General features: G+C 35.4%; 3 protein-coding genes across 3 annotated transcripts; all 3 read left to right on the plus strand.

Annotated features, from left to right (window-relative positions):
* Positions 1 to 1,088: 1,088 nt before the first annotated feature.
* Positions 1,089 to 3,074, plus strand: LOC122604685 (L-type lectin-domain containing receptor kinase IX.1-like). The gene has a single exon (XM_043777555.1). The coding sequence runs from the start codon at positions 1,089 to 1,091 to the stop codon at positions 3,072 to 3,074; it is 1,986 nt and encodes a 661-aa protein (XP_043633490.1).
* Positions 3,075 to 4,801: 1,727 nt separating this feature from the next.
* Positions 4,802 to 6,793, plus strand: LOC122606257 (L-type lectin-domain containing receptor kinase IX.1-like). Its single transcript, XM_043779221.1, has one exon. It carries the CDS (start codon positions 4,802 to 4,804, stop codon positions 6,791 to 6,793), a length of 1,992 nt encoding a protein of 663 aa, XP_043635156.1.
* A 5,010-nt stretch (positions 6,794 to 11,803) lies between these two features.
* LOC122604686 (L-type lectin-domain containing receptor kinase IX.1-like) lies at positions 11,804 to 13,798 on the plus strand. Its single transcript, XM_043777556.1, has one exon. It carries the CDS (start codon positions 11,804 to 11,806, stop codon positions 13,796 to 13,798), a length of 1,995 nt encoding a protein of 664 aa, XP_043633491.1.
* Positions 13,799 to 15,555: the final 1,757 nt, after the last annotated feature.

Consider the following 15,555-nt stretch of genomic DNA (forward strand, 5'->3'; position numbering starts at 1 on the left):
TGGTTAAACAATTAACTTGTCAAAAAACAAAAAATTTCCATATTATTTTTGTTTATCTTTTTTTAATATAACTATTCTTTTTCTAGATATTAATCTCTTTTTCATTATTTTAATTTCTGATTATGTTTCCACTCCCTTTAAATTTTTTTTATCTTTAAGAGTTGATTATATTGAAGTCTTGACTTTAGTTACATTCACATTGTATGTAAAAAATTCATTATGTAATTTTCCATGAACCTTCTTAATTATAAGAGACATAAAAAATTAGACAATATTGATCTTGAAAGATTTCACCTTTTGATAATATAAGAAGTCGGCATATCCATTTTGTTTGGTATAGCAATTTAATCTCCAAGATCAAGACTATATTTGTATTTTATATTTTCTTCGTTCAAAAAGAGTAGATAAGTGATAATTCCCTAGTGACTTCCATGTACATCTTGGTAACCAAAGTCCATATCGTATAAAACTTATGCCTGAAACACCATCCTCATACATGTAACACAAAATATAGTTTATCCACTTATTTTTGGTAATGTTTGAACTAGTGACCTTCAAGTCTTCATCTTGTGTGCTCATGTAGTCTCATGGTGACGTACTAGTTGATATATAATCAATTGGTATATTTCCTTCGTTCAAATATAACGTGTGAAACATTCTTCAATTTTTTTTTTGGCCAAAAAAAACTAGCAACACTTTCCAGGTTGGTGTGCAGTGTTTACCTCAAGTTCGAATTCTGATAACGTTTTAAAGGGTTTGCTACTCCATCTTACAAAAGTTCCCTTCTGAAAGGCCTTTTAATTTTGGAAAATTTCGTCATTAGGGGACCAGACCATTCTTCTATATATGTTGAATATATTAAAGTTAAACGGTAATGACTAATGAATGTTTCTTTTTGTTATTATATTCCCCTATAAACTTTTATTAGGTGTTATTCAATTCAAGGCATGCAGAAGTTGAAACTTAATGATCAAGTTTAGAAAGTATATGTCTTTGCATCAATATTTTAATCTTTGCTGACGGTATATATATCTATACATTATTAAGCATAGACGTACATATACATATTCTGTTTTAATTTCCATTTTATGGCTACCACTTTTTGTTATTCCACCACGTATCTAGTTACCACAGTTTGTTATATCATTTTCTTTGCATGTTCGTTATTCTTGTTTCCTTTGACTGAAGCAGTGGATTTCAAGATCGATAGTTTTGATGCTGGTGATACGAGTATAAGATATTCAGGGGATGCAGCAGTTTCTGCTGGAGCCGTAGAGCTGACAAACACAAAAATACCTCATCCCTATCGTGTCGGTCAAGCCATATACGTGAATCCAGTCCCAATATGGGACCAACATTCTCGTAAGCTTACTGATTTCACTACTCACTTCACTTTCATTATTGATGCATATACCGCGCCCTCATATGCTCATGGGCTCTGTTTCTTCCTAGCCCCAGTTAGCTTCCAAATCCCACCCAACTCAGGTGGAGGCTTTTTAGGCCTCTTCAATACAACTTACATAGATTCACCACAAAACCAAATGATAGTCGTTGAGTTTGATACTTACTCGAATAAGGAATGGGATCCTCCAAAAGGTTTTGAACATGTAGGCATTAACATCAACTCTGTTTCTTCTGCTAATTACACTTTTTGGGATGCTAGTTTACACAGTGGAGACCCTGGAGATGCCTGGGTTTCATACAATTCTACCACTCAAATGTTAAACTTGCGGTGGAGCTATGGTGCTGGAAATGATTCTGATACAGATACAAGCCAGCTTTCATATCAAGTCGACCTCCGAGAAGTTCTTCCTGACCAAGCAATAGTCGGGTTTTCAGCAACTACTGGTGGCAGTAATGGGGCGAGAGCTATCCTTCAAAAGTGGGAGTTCAATTCAACCTTGCAAATAAAAGATACTTCCAAGGAATACTGGAAACTAGCAGTTGGCTTAACAGTCCCTCTTAGTGTTCTAGTTGTGGCAGCAGCATGTGTTATATTATGGAAAAGACAAAGACAACCTACAAAGGAGCTAGAGGCGGTCGCCCTGACATCACTAAATGACGATCTTGAACGAGGAGCGGGTCCAAAAAGGTTTTCTTATAGTGATCTCGTTACTGCAACCAATAACTTCTCTAAAGACAGGAAGTTGGGTGAGGGGGGATTCGGATGCGTCTACAAAGGCTACTTATCACGTGAAGGTATCGTAGTTGCTATCAAGAAAATTTCACAGGATTCTCGACAAGGAAAGAAAGAGTACATAACTGAAGTGAAGATTATTAGCAGTTTAAGACACCGAAACTTGGTGAGACTAATTGGTTGGTGCCACGATCAAACTCAATTCTTGCTTGTTTATGAGTTTTTGCCAAATGGAAGCCTTGACTCTCACCTCTTCACCCAAAAAAGTACTATCATTCAGTGGTCTGTAAGGTACAAAATTGCAACGGGCTTAGCTTCTGCATTACTATATTTACACGAGGAATGGGAACAATGTGTGGTGCATCGGGATATCAAATCAAGCAACATTATGCTGGATTCAGGATTCAATGCTAAGCTTGGAGACTTTGGATTGGCTCGAGTTATGGACCATGAGTTGGGCCCACAAACAACCGAGTTAGCTGGAACACTAGGCTACTTGGCTCCTGAATGTGTCACAACAGGAAAGGCTAGCAAAGAATCAGATGTATATAGCTTTGGGGTTGTTGCTTTAGAAATTGCTTGTGGGCGAAAGGTTGTGGATAGCGTTAACCCGAATTCTGATCTTGGGCTGGTGAGGTGGGTGTGGGATTTACTAGAAAAAGGTGTGCTACTTTCAGGTGTGGATCAAAAATTGAACACGGTATTTGACGCGAAACAAGTGGAATGTTTGATGATGGTGGGGTTATGGTGTGCACATCCTGACCATAGTCTAAGGCCATCTATCCGGCAAGCAATTCAAGTGTTGAAGTTTGAGGCTGCATTTCCAAATCTTCCAATGAAGATGCCGGTTTCCGTATGCTTTGCACCACTAGATGATCCTGAAGTCAGTTCAGGAGCCGCTTCCTTGACTTACACTAGCATTGATCTCATACGTTGATCAAAATGCAATATCTTAAGAAAGATGTGATGACTTGAGATGATATGCGCCTTAACTATATAAATTGACTTTTTTTTATGTTTAATTGGATAAACGTTTTATTAAACTATGTGTTATTTTACTTAGTTTTAATCGGCCAACTCTTGTTCTTTGAAATGTGTTGTGACCTCAAGTTTATCAAGAATGAACAAGTTGATGAATAGATGTGCGAGACATGGGTAGATTGCAATAAATTAAATTGACTTTAGTTTACCCATTGCAGCCTCTTATTTAGACATTTAATCTTTGACAAAAGGTTTTAATGACTTGTAATTATGTTTCGCGTTGATTGTCTATGTTGAACAACCGTTGAATTTTCATTTGAACTTATTGTGATAATATAGTTAGTAACATCGTTTTAATAAATGAACCAATCATTACTATTAGGTTGAGTCATCAAATGTTTGTTTCCACCTTTTTTTTACGCCGGTAGGGGCAAATTTATTAAAAACCCATATTCTTAAACGACAAGTGTTACAGGTAAATTTCAAGATGTATGTTTGTCTTCAAAAACATAGATAACTTTATGCTTGTTTGACTATGCCATGACAAGTAAATTTAACCCTCCCTCATTTTCTTAAAAAAGAATTTGATGTACAGAAATTACCTTTTTTTTATATTCACAAATTTAAATCCTACTATAACTATCTTTTCCTTTAATAAAATTATTTACAACTTATATATCTTTTAATCATTAGAATAATTACACTATTCTTTTTTCAATCAATTACTTTTACGTAAATATCCACGTGATAGGACAAGAATAGGGCTGTCAATTTTGACCCAACCCGAAACCCAACCCGAAAAAAATCAGGTTAGGGTTGAGTATTTTCGACCTACCAACCCGCAACCCGCCAACCCACCAACCTGATTTTTTTTGGGTTGGGTCCGGGTTGGGTTGTTGGGTTGTCAGGTCGAACCGTCAACCCAATATCTTTAAAATAATTGGATTATATATAATAGTTCATACTCCACATTACACTAATTCATACGTCATATTCTCATTTTTTATATTTCTAACCTAAAGTAACTTCAAATATGAAATAAAAAGAGGATTCAAAATTATGTGAGATTATAAGTGATGTAGGATGAGGCGGTAAGTTTGTTAACTTTGTGCCAAGTATTAACAATACCCTCGTATTTCTTTCTTTTTTGTATCCTTCGTTTTCGGCTTACACCATCAATGATAAAGCTTTATATTGGTTGATTTATTCCATTTTATATTTATATATATTTGCTTCCCGGGTCACATGGGTTGGGTCATGGGTTGACGGGTTGTGGGTCAGGTTGAAATTTCTGACCTGAAACTTTTAGTGGGTTGGGTTAGGGTCGGAGTTTTTCAACCCACCAACCCGCCAACCCGAACCTGTCAACCCGAACCCGAACCTATTGACAGCCCTAGACAAGAAAATACTTAGGCCGGACGTACACATACACATAATTAAAAATTAAAATGGAAATTTTTGCACACGGATGATAACAGCCGGAAAAAGAGAAACAAACAGTAGGAGACAAAACTACTTGTTTATTGTCACCAAACTAAGCAGAAGGTGAAACTTTGAGATTAAGTTTACAAAAAATATGTCTTAGCATTAATATTTTATATTTTGTTGATTGTATATACAGATTATTCGTATTTATTTTACATGATCGAATATATATAGACACACATTGTGTTTTTGCGTATCATGGCTACCTATTCCTCATGTGTAGTTACCAAAGTTTCTTATATCCATTTGTTTTTATGTTCTTCAATGTTGTTGTTTCCTCTGACTGAATCAGAGTATTTCTATTTCGACCGTTTTCATGCCAGTAATACGAATATAACATATACAGGGGATGCAGTAGCTTCTGATGGAGCCGTACAGCTGGTAAACAAAGTCGATTACCTCAATCGTGTTGGTCAAGCCATATACGCGAATCCAGTCCCAATATGGGACCAAAAATCTGGTAAGCTTACCGATTTCACTACTCACTTCACTTTTGTGATCGATACACGAGGCCAAAGCAGATATGGTCAAGGGTTCTGTTTCTTCCTAGCCCCGGTTGGCTTCCAAATCCCACCCAACTCAGCAGGTGGCTTTTTAGGCCTCTTCAATACTACAAGTTACATGGCTTCATTACAAAACCAAATGATAGTCATCGAGTTTGATACTTACTGGAACCAGCAATGGGATCCTGCAAACCAACATGGTGATCATGTAGGTATCAACAAGAACTCGCTTTCTTCTGCTAATTACACTTCTTGGAATGCTAGTTTACACAGTGGAGACCCTGCAGATGCCTGGCTTTCATACAATTCTACAGCTCAAATGCTAAACTTGCGGTGGAGCTATGGTGCTGGAAATGATGATGACGATACAAATACAAGCCTTTCATATCAAGTCGACCTCCGGGAAGTTCTTCCTGAGCAAGCAATAGTCGGATTTTCAGCAACTACTGGTTGTGAAGGAATAAACGCGAGAAGTATCCTTCAAAGCTGGGAGTTCAATTCAACCTTGCAAATGAAGGAAAATAATGAAGGTAGTTTCAAGGAATACTGGGAACTAGCAGCTGGCTTAACTATCCCTCTTAGTGTTTTAGTTGTGGCAGTAGCATGTGTTATATTATGGAAAACACAAAGACAACCTACAAAGGAGCTAGAGAAAATTGCATTGACATCAATGAACGAAGATCTTGAACGAGGAGCCGGTCCAAAAAGGTTTTCTTATAGTGATCTAGTTACTGCGACTAATAACTTCTCTAAAGACAGGAAGTTGGGAGAAGGAGGATTCGGGTGTGTCTATAAAGGCTACTTATCACGTGAAGGTATCGTAGTTGCTGTCAAGAAAATTGCACAGGGTTCTCGACAAGGAAAGAAAGAGTACATAACCGAAGTGAAGATTATTAGCAGTTTAAGACACCGAAACTTGGTGAGACTAATTGGTTGGTGTCATGATCAAACTCAATTCTTGCTTGTTTATGAGTTTATGCCAAATGGCAGCCTTGACTCGCACCTCTTTGCTCATAAAAGTCGCATTGAGTGGGCTGTAAGGTACAAGATTGCGACGGGCTTAGCTTCAGCATTACTATATTTACACGAGGAATGGGAACAATGTGTGGTACATCGGGATATCAAAACAAGCAACATTATGCTGGATTCAGGTTTCAATGCTAAGCTTGGAGACTTTGGATTGGCCAGACTTATGGACCATGAGTTGGGTCCACAAACAACCGGTTTGGCTGGAACACTAGGCTACTTGGCTCCTGAGTGTCTAACAACAGGAAAGGCTAGCAAAGAGTCGGATGTATATAGCTTTGGAGTTGTTGCTTTAGAAATTGCTTGTGGGCGAAAGGCTATGGATAACGTTGACCCGAAATCTGATCTTGGGCTAGTCTTGTGGGTTTGGGATTTACTAGGAAAAGGTGAGCTGCTTTTGGGTGTGGACCAGAAGCTGAACAAGGAATTTGACGTGAAACAAGTGGAATGTTTGATGATGGTTGGGTTATGGTGTGCACATCCTGACCGGAGCCTGAGACCATCAATCAGGCAAGCGATTCAAGTGCTGAAGTTTGAGACAGCGGTCCCAAATCTTCCAATGAAGATGCCGGTGCCTGTATACTTTGCAACACATGATGATCCGGAAGTCGGTTCAGGAGCCGCTTCGGTGACTTACGCTAGTATTGATCTGATACGTTGACCAAAGTGCGATATCTATAATAATATAACTATAAGAGGGGGTTGGGGGTGCACTTGGCACCCCTAATCCCTCTCCTTTAACCTGGTCCTCCATCCTTATTAATCCTTTAATTTTTTTAATATTAATCTAAATTAATTTACACTTTTTTGTTTTCCATCACCCATTTACACTTTAACCCAATCTAAAAAAAATGATTTACACTTTTTGGTTTGGGAAATGATATTCATACAACAGAATTTAGCCGTCTACAACAAAAGTACAAATTTTAATACATATAGTACAATTGAATTATGCAGAAATTGTTGTAGATGTCTAAATTCTGTTGTGACAATATCATTTCCCTTTTGGTTTCCCATCACCAATTTACACTTTAACCCAATTTAAAAATAATTAACTTACACTTTTTGATTTTCCATCAGCAGTTTACATTTTAACCCAATTGAAAAATAATTAATTATACTTTTTGGTTTTCCATCACCAATTTACACTTAAAAATAATTAATTTATATTTTTTGGTTTTCTATCACCAATTTACAATTTCACCCAATTTAAAAATAATTAATTTGCATTTTTCGGTTTTATTGGTAATCTATAATATAACTCACGTACGACCTATGTTATCAATTTCGGTGAAATTTCGGTGGTATACCGGTTTTCGGTAGTGGGACATAATTTCGGTATTGAATCTCGGTTTTGATATCGTTACCAAAATTTTTGGTGGTTTTGACCGAAATACCACCGAAATTTCCGAAATTTGACCAAAATTTCCGAAATTTCAGTGAATTTTGTTTCAGCACTTCCAGGTTTTATCTTTTACTCTTATTTATGTATATATATAAATATATGTATATAATATTAAAATTACCGAAATACCACCGAAAATCGATATTTCATATACCAGTCCGTGACCGAAACACCGAAATTTATGTCCTTGACTACTTAGCGTACGACAACAAAAAAAGAAGTTACGATCAACTACAAAAGAGTTTTTCTTTTTATATACTTTGCACATAATTAATCATCATTATTATTTTTTAACATTGAATTCTCATGTTATTGTTATTGTTATTTCTTTTAATTTAGTTTCAGGTTCGTTATGGTTTTTTCTTCAACAACAAAAAATATGTAGTTTTTTAGCTGTTGTTATTCTATCAGGGGAAAATGCTATATATTCAGATGGTGTTGAATGTTTTAGTATGATAATTTAGCATGGTGGAACAATTCATCATTTTAGTTTGAATATGACAGATATACTTCGTATTTTATGAAAAACATGATATCAAATTTAAATAATACCTTTAGATAAAACACTTTGATCCACGTTATGTTTAGGGTTTAACACAACAGGAGATGACTTTGCAAGGTTTTTGGCTCGACTCCTTTTTTTTTATCAACAATTTGTTTCCCAAGCTTTTTTGCATTAGCCGATAAAATCATTTGATCGACGTCTGAAATATCCTTGGTTGTGTTCCTTTTTTATCCTGAATAATTTTTCTGGATCTGTATGCATAAATGTTTATTCGATTCTTATGGTTAATTTGTTTGGGGTTTATTTTTTAAAATTGGATTAAATACATAGAAACACACTAACAGAACTTACCAGTTTTTTCCATGTTTTTTTTGCTATTTGCAGGGCACTATCATACATGGCTCGGTCAATGGTGATTAGACGGAAATTATTAGGAGTATTTAGACCGATGGAGTGGCTATTCAGATAGCAAATTTCCAAGTTGATTTCGGTATATCTATTTAATATATTTGAATTACAATTTTTTAGCTTTGATTAATAAATTTTGAGACTATCCATCCATTAGACGGGCCTGAACACTAGTTTGTTATATAACTATCTAGATAGTGGACCTAAATAATATTTATGTAACTAATAAAAAACCAAAATACACAAATTAGAAAAATATGAACAAATAAAAGGTATTGTAATAACTAATATATTTTTCTCCCTTCTCAAATATCAACCACTCATATTTTCTTCTTCTCAAATTTCAACCACTAATTTTTCTCTCTCATTTATAAATAATTGTATTCCTCTAATTCATTCAAAATCTTTTATCTCAAAACCGTATGTCGATAAATTATAAATATATATGGGTAATCTTAAAATTTCAAACTCTTTCATTAAAGATATCATTCGCTATCCTTTCGATGAATTTTTTAATCCGAGGGCAGAGCCCGTACTGCTAAAACATTTGGCTATCACACTATATGACATATCACCTCTTATGACCTATCACACTATATGACTTATCACCCTCACCATCTTACCGCCGCAAGCACGGGTACTTTGTCTCGTATATACACAATATACAGAAGATCTATCTAAACCCAAACTGAATTTGTTGTATAAAGAATTCAACGGGAGATTTCTTTTTCCACATAACCACTTACATTTTGGTTCAATTCAAGCCTTGATTTTTTGTTGTTTATCATAATATCAACACTCTTCCTGATCAAATTTTAAATCGCTACACCATCTTAAATCTGAATTATATTTTTTGTTGACCAAGAAAAACGGAAGAAAAATTAAAAAAAAAAAAGGCAACCAAAATTTCTATTCATTGTGAAGATTCAGGCCGAGCAAAATCTAAATCTGATATACAATAACATGGTGAGCCGATTTGAACCGATTGGAAAATTAGGGTTCATGAGAAAAGAGAAAAAGACGATGGGAGGGAAATAGTTTTAGGGGGATTCTTTCGGTGAAAATAAATATGTGAATAGTTATATAAATACAAGTATGGTGTAACCAGTTTTTTTTCTTTTTCAAGTCAAAGGTCCAAGTATGCAATTTTTAATGACATGGCAAGTTGATTTGTCATTTAACGGAAGATTGATGTTAAAAACTAACGATGTTACCTTTATTGAGAAATTTTTAAAAATAGAATCCTTTTAATAGACGAAAACTAAATAGATTTCTCTTATTAGAAATTTTGAATAAAAAGGTTACCCTTTTATGAATTTTTCCCTAGTTAATATTGTAGTAGTTTTCATTGGAATTGATCTCTTCATACTCTCACTCCTCTTTCACTTTCGTCAACACATTGTTTTCTTTACCTGTTTGTTGAGCAAATCATGTACATAAAGTTAGTGATTAAACTCCTATATTTTTTTTCACGTGATAATGTTATTAATAAGAAAAAACCATATAATCTACTATTACAGGCAAACAGGATTAGTAAATCATGAACAAATTTTACAAGTTCGTAAGGAATATATATCTATTTTCATGGTACACAATGACTTTTAGTTTTAGAAAAAAAAATGTTACATCTGTTTTAATTTTAACCTTATTTTATTTTAAGCAAAACCTATATATATATATAGGGGTGAGATATTTTGAGACCACCTCTTATTTTAGGACCAACTAGGACCATTGATTTTTGTACACCATCATCATCTACTACGATATACAAGACTTTTTTGTAAAAACACTAAGACTTTCCGGTGACGGACCCACCAGAAAATCATGTGTAAATACACATGATTTTCTGGTGGGTCCGTCGTCGGAAAGTCTTACACATGATTTTCTGGTGGGTCCGTCGCCGGAAAGTCTTAGTGTTTTTACAAAAAAGTCTTATATATCGTAGTAGATGATGATGGTGGTGTGTAAGTTACGAAAATCAATGGTCATTTTTTGAACTTTTTTTGGTTGGTCTCAAATTATCTTTCCTATATATATATACTCCCTATAAGTTTGTCAGTGTTATTAACTCAATAATAAACCAAATTAATTCCACAACGGCTCATTAACAGGTAAATGGGTGGTAATTACGTAATGTCTGCTACGGTTTTCTTCATTTGATGTTTTGGGGAGTGGGGACAAGTGTACGGTAACATGATATATATGGACGTACGCTTGGAAGTCTTGACAATATCTAGTCTAGAACAGTAATTTTATTTATGTTAATTATAAGAGTCAAATTGAAGTCTTGATCACTGAGTATTAAATTCATTATGTAACTTCTCATGAACCTTCTTATATAGACATACAATAATTAGACAATATTATCTTAAAAGATGAAGAAGACGTTGACAATATAAAAAATGAGATTGATATTCATATCAATGTTTTTAATTATTTCACCCTATCTATGCATTAAATACTTATACAATATGTGTAATACTTATATGTTGTAAAAGTATTAAAAACATTGATATGATTATCAGCTCCCGAGCATTTCCGTTTTGTTTTGTATATACTCGATCCGTATTAGTTTAAGATGAAGACTTTTTGACCTATATATATGAATCACTACATGTAATTTTATAGTTCTTTCATTCATGTGTTAGAGCAACAAATACATGAACATTAATTAATTAGCTCCCCATATATGCATGCAATTCCTAGTTACAGCTCTAATCAACTCAGCGCATTAGCCATGCATCTTAATTAAGAGAAATTGTACTTGAACTAAATTATAAATACAAGCTAGGTTAACCAATTCAGACAGTAGTGTACGTTTTGGAAAGTACGTTTTTATTAGAAGTTGTGCTCAAAATACGCAACACTAACATGGTGTATAAATAAAGTGCGTTTTTCTCTTAAAATAAGCTAAAAAGCACCTAGCTAATGTGGACATAACATAATGGTACTTAGAAAAACACAATAAGTTAGACATATTTGAAATAAGCGCTCCTAAACGCCATATCTTGTTAAACGTACTTATTTAAGTTTATTAGGCCGGGATATATAAACGTACTTTATTAAGTTGGAAATTTTTGCACACCGATAACAACCCGGCCGGCCTGCTAAAAAAACAAAAAGTTAAACGGTAATTAATTGTTCATTGACTAGTTATTAGTCATCTAATTTTCACTATCTGTTAATCTCTTCGTAGAATAATATCAGGCAGTAGGTGAAACTTAAGGATCAAGTTTAGAAAGAATATATGTCTTGCCATGAATATTTTAATTTTTGTTGATGCTATATATATAGATCATTTTTCTTTTAACATTAGCATAGACACATACACATTGTGTTTTTGCATATCATATATGGCTACCTCTTTTTGTTATTCCTCATGTCTAGTTACCAAAGGTTCTTATATCCTTTTGTTTTTATCTTTATTTATGTTGTTGTTTCCTCTGAATGAATCAGAGTATTTCAATTTCGATCGTTTTGATGCTGGTGATATGAGTATATCATATACAGGGGATGCAGTAGTTTCTGTTGGAGCCGTAGAGCTGATAAACAGATACACTTACGTCAATCGTGTTGGCCAAGCCATATACGCTAATCCAATCCCAATATGGGACCAAAAGTCTGGTAAACTTACCGATTTCACTACTCACTTCACTTTTGTCATCGATATACAAGTCCAGAGCGTGTATGGTCATGGGCTTTGTTTCTTTCTAGCCCCAGTTAGCTTCCAAATCCCACCCAACTCAGGTGGAGGCTTTTTAGGCCTCTTCAATACAACTTACACAAATTCACCACAAAACCAAATGATAGTCGTTGAGTTTGATTCTCGCTGGAACGAGGAATGGGATCCGCAAGATGAACGTGGTGATCACGTAGGTATTAACAGGAACTCGCTTTTTTCTGCTAATTACACTTCTTGGAATGCAAGTATACACAGTGGAGACCCTGCAGATGTCTGGGTTTCTTACAGTTCTACCACTCAAATGCTGGACCTGCGATGGAGCTACGGTGGTGGAAATGATTCTGATACAAATACAAGTCTTTCATATCAAGTCAACCTCCGGGAAGTTCTTCCTGAGCAAGCAATAGTCGGGATTTCAGCAGCCACTGGTAGCAGCGGAGAGAGAACGAGACATATCCTTCAAAACTGGGAGTTTAATTCAACCTTGCAAATGAAGAAAAATAGCGAAGATAATTCCAAGGAATGGAAACTAGCAGTTGGCTTAACTGTCCCTCTTAGTGTTCTACTTGTGGCAGCAGCATGTATTATACTAGTATGGAAAACACAAAGAAAACCTACAAGGGAGCTCGAGACAGTTGCCTTGACATCAATGAATGATGATCTTGAACGAGGAGCGGGTCCAAAGAGGTTTTCTTATAGTGATCTCGTTTCCGCCACTAATAACTTCTCTAATGATAGGAAGTTGGGTGAAGGGGGATTCGGGTGTGTCTACAAAGGCTACTTATCACGTGAAGGTATCGTAGTTGCTGTCAAGAAAATTTCACAGGGTTCTCGACAAGGAAAGAAAGAGTACATAACTGAAGTGAAGATTATTAGCAGTTTAAGACACCGAAATTTGGTGAGACTAATTGGTTGGTGTCATGATCAAACTCAATTCTTGCTTGTTTATGAGTTTATGCCAAATGGAAGCCTTGACTCTCACCTCTTTGGTCAAAAAAGTCACATTCAGTGGGCTGTAAGGTACAAGATCGCAACAGGCTTAGCTTCTGCATTACTGTATTTACACGAGGAATGGGAACAATGTGTGGTACATCGGGATATCAAAACAAGCAACATTATGCTTGATTCAGGTTTCAATGCTAAGCTTGGAGACTTTGGATTGGCTCGACTTATGGACCATGAGATGGGCCCACAAACAACCGGTTTAGCTGGAACACTAGGCTACTTGGCTCCTGAGTGTGTTACAACGGGAAAGGCTAGCAAAGAGTCGGATGTATATAGCTTTGGAGTTGTTGCTTTAGAAATTGCTTGTGGGCGAAAGGCTATGGATAGCGTTGACCCGAATTCTGATCTTGGGTTGGTGAAGTGGGTCTGGGATTTACTAGGAAAAGGTGAGCTGCTTTCGGGTGTGGACCAAAAGCTGAACAAGGAATTTGACGTCAAACAAGTGGAATGTTTGATGAAGGTGGGGTTATGGTGTGCACATCCTGACCGGAACTTGAGACCATCTATTAGGCAAGCGATTCAAGTGCTAAAGTTTGAGGCCGCGGTCCCAAATCTTCCAATGAAGATGCCGGTTCCCATATACCCTGCAGCACAAGATGATCCTGAAGTCAGTTCAGGAGCCGCTTCGGTGACTTACACTAGCACTGATCTGATACGTTGATCAAAATGCAATATATCCATATATGTGTGTTTTTGTAGTCCATGTCAAGTGAGATATTGCTGTAAATTTACCTTGCTTGCTTAAACAGCTTGCTTGTATCATGTTATGATTAAAAATAACGCTAAAAGGCTTTACTATAATTATAATACTAACAGAGTGTTTGAAACTTTGAACCATTCGATTTTTCTTTTAGTCGATAAAGTATTTGTTTGGCTATTTAATGATGATACTCTTTTGTTACTTGATCATTTCGTATTCGTTATTTTGTTTCGAACTCGTATTTAACTCTACATGAAAAGACTAAAAGTGCACATTGAGTCATGTCGCACGCAGAATCCATTTAGTCTCCTTTTACTATTTCCTTCTATCATGGCAACAAATGATGCCAGACCCAAGTCTATATTAAGCTTGCGATGTGTAAATGGATTCATGCCTCAAGAGGTAAATCATGTCATTGAGGTATTAGCCTAGTGGTCAAAGGGTTTTCCACATTGTGATTTTCTCTTGGAGTTCTTAAGTTCGAATCCTGCAACATGTAAATTGTGGTAAAGGGGACTTTAGCAATGTTATACTTAACTAACGCATGAAGAGCAAACCCTTTAGGGCGTTGTGTCATGAGTCGAACCGATATTGACGCACTCGCGTGAGAAGTATTAGTCATTTATCTGTCGTTTTCTTTAAAAAAACAACTATAGGTATATCATTATAAGAAACTTGAATTTTTACTAGTGACTAATATATTTTTTTTGAAAGGTGTGGATCATTTGCTCGCAATAGGGGATCTAGCTTACGTTGTTTTAACTGGGTCCGCGCTAGAGCCCCCCCTCACTCTCAATACCTAGTAGGAGGAGGGACCCTCAACTAAAATGCCCGAAGGCACGACATTTAATTGGGGTAAAACCATGCCCCTTCTGCATGACACAAACATGCTTCACTGGAGAACTTTATTTGTGAAATACCTTGAAATGTCCTTTTTATGTCTCAAATTTGAGACTTCCAGCATGAAAAGCTAATTAATCAAGAAAGATGTGATCATATTATCATATTCTTAAAAACGATGACATATTCTAAAATATCTAAATATCTAGAATTAATTGATGCGATTTACAAAAATTAAACCTTCTTAAAAAAAAGTTAAGTTACCAATTCATTTTCCACGAGTTATAGTTTTATAATTTTAATTAAAACGCTCGGGTTGAACCCGGATAAATTCGCTAGTATTTTTAGAATGATTTAACTCTATTAGCTTGTTGTCTTTGTCATCATTATCATTAAAAATTGTTCCATAACTAAATAATAATCTAATCCAAATTATACAAGCGAAATGAAATACAATCCATTAATAATATTCGGATGTTTTATTTTTTACAGTTACAAATTGATTATCATAACAGATGATCTAGATTATATTGTTTTAATCGGGTTTACGTCAGAGACTTCTCTCACCCAATACTTAGCAGGCGCAAAACCCCCCTTGTAGTCTGCTCAAAGACACGAAATATATTAGGAGAAGTCATTATCACCCGAGTCTATCAAAATACAACTTTTATCATAAAGATTCATGTTTATGTTTAGATATATATTATATATATATATATATATAGGTGCAATTTATTTTAGGATCAATTTTAGGACATGTTTTTTTTATAACTTACACATCATCATGATCATCTCTGACCACCACCATGATTTTTCAGCCACCGTGTCGCCGGAAAATCATGTGTAAGTTAACTTACACATGATTTTCCGGTGGGCCC

The sequence above is a fragment of the Erigeron canadensis genome, chromosome 6 (assembly GCF_010389155.1).
Source record: "Erigeron canadensis isolate Cc75 chromosome 6, C_canadensis_v1, whole genome shotgun sequence".
Taxonomy (NCBI): domain Eukaryota; kingdom Viridiplantae; phylum Streptophyta; class Magnoliopsida; order Asterales; family Asteraceae; genus Erigeron; species Erigeron canadensis.

Excerpts from the sequence above, each read along its gene's own strand:
- LOC122604686 (XM_043777556.1), top strand. The coding sequence starts at position 11,804 with ATGGCTACCTCTTTTTGTTATTCCTCATGTCTAGTTACCAAAGGTTCT.
- LOC122606257 (XM_043779221.1), top strand. The coding sequence starts at position 4,802 with ATGGCTACCTATTCCTCATGTGTAGTTACCAAAGTTTCTTATATCCAT.
- LOC122604685 (XM_043777555.1), top strand. The coding sequence starts at position 1,089 with ATGGCTACCACTTTTTGTTATTCCACCACGTATCTAGTTACCACAGTT.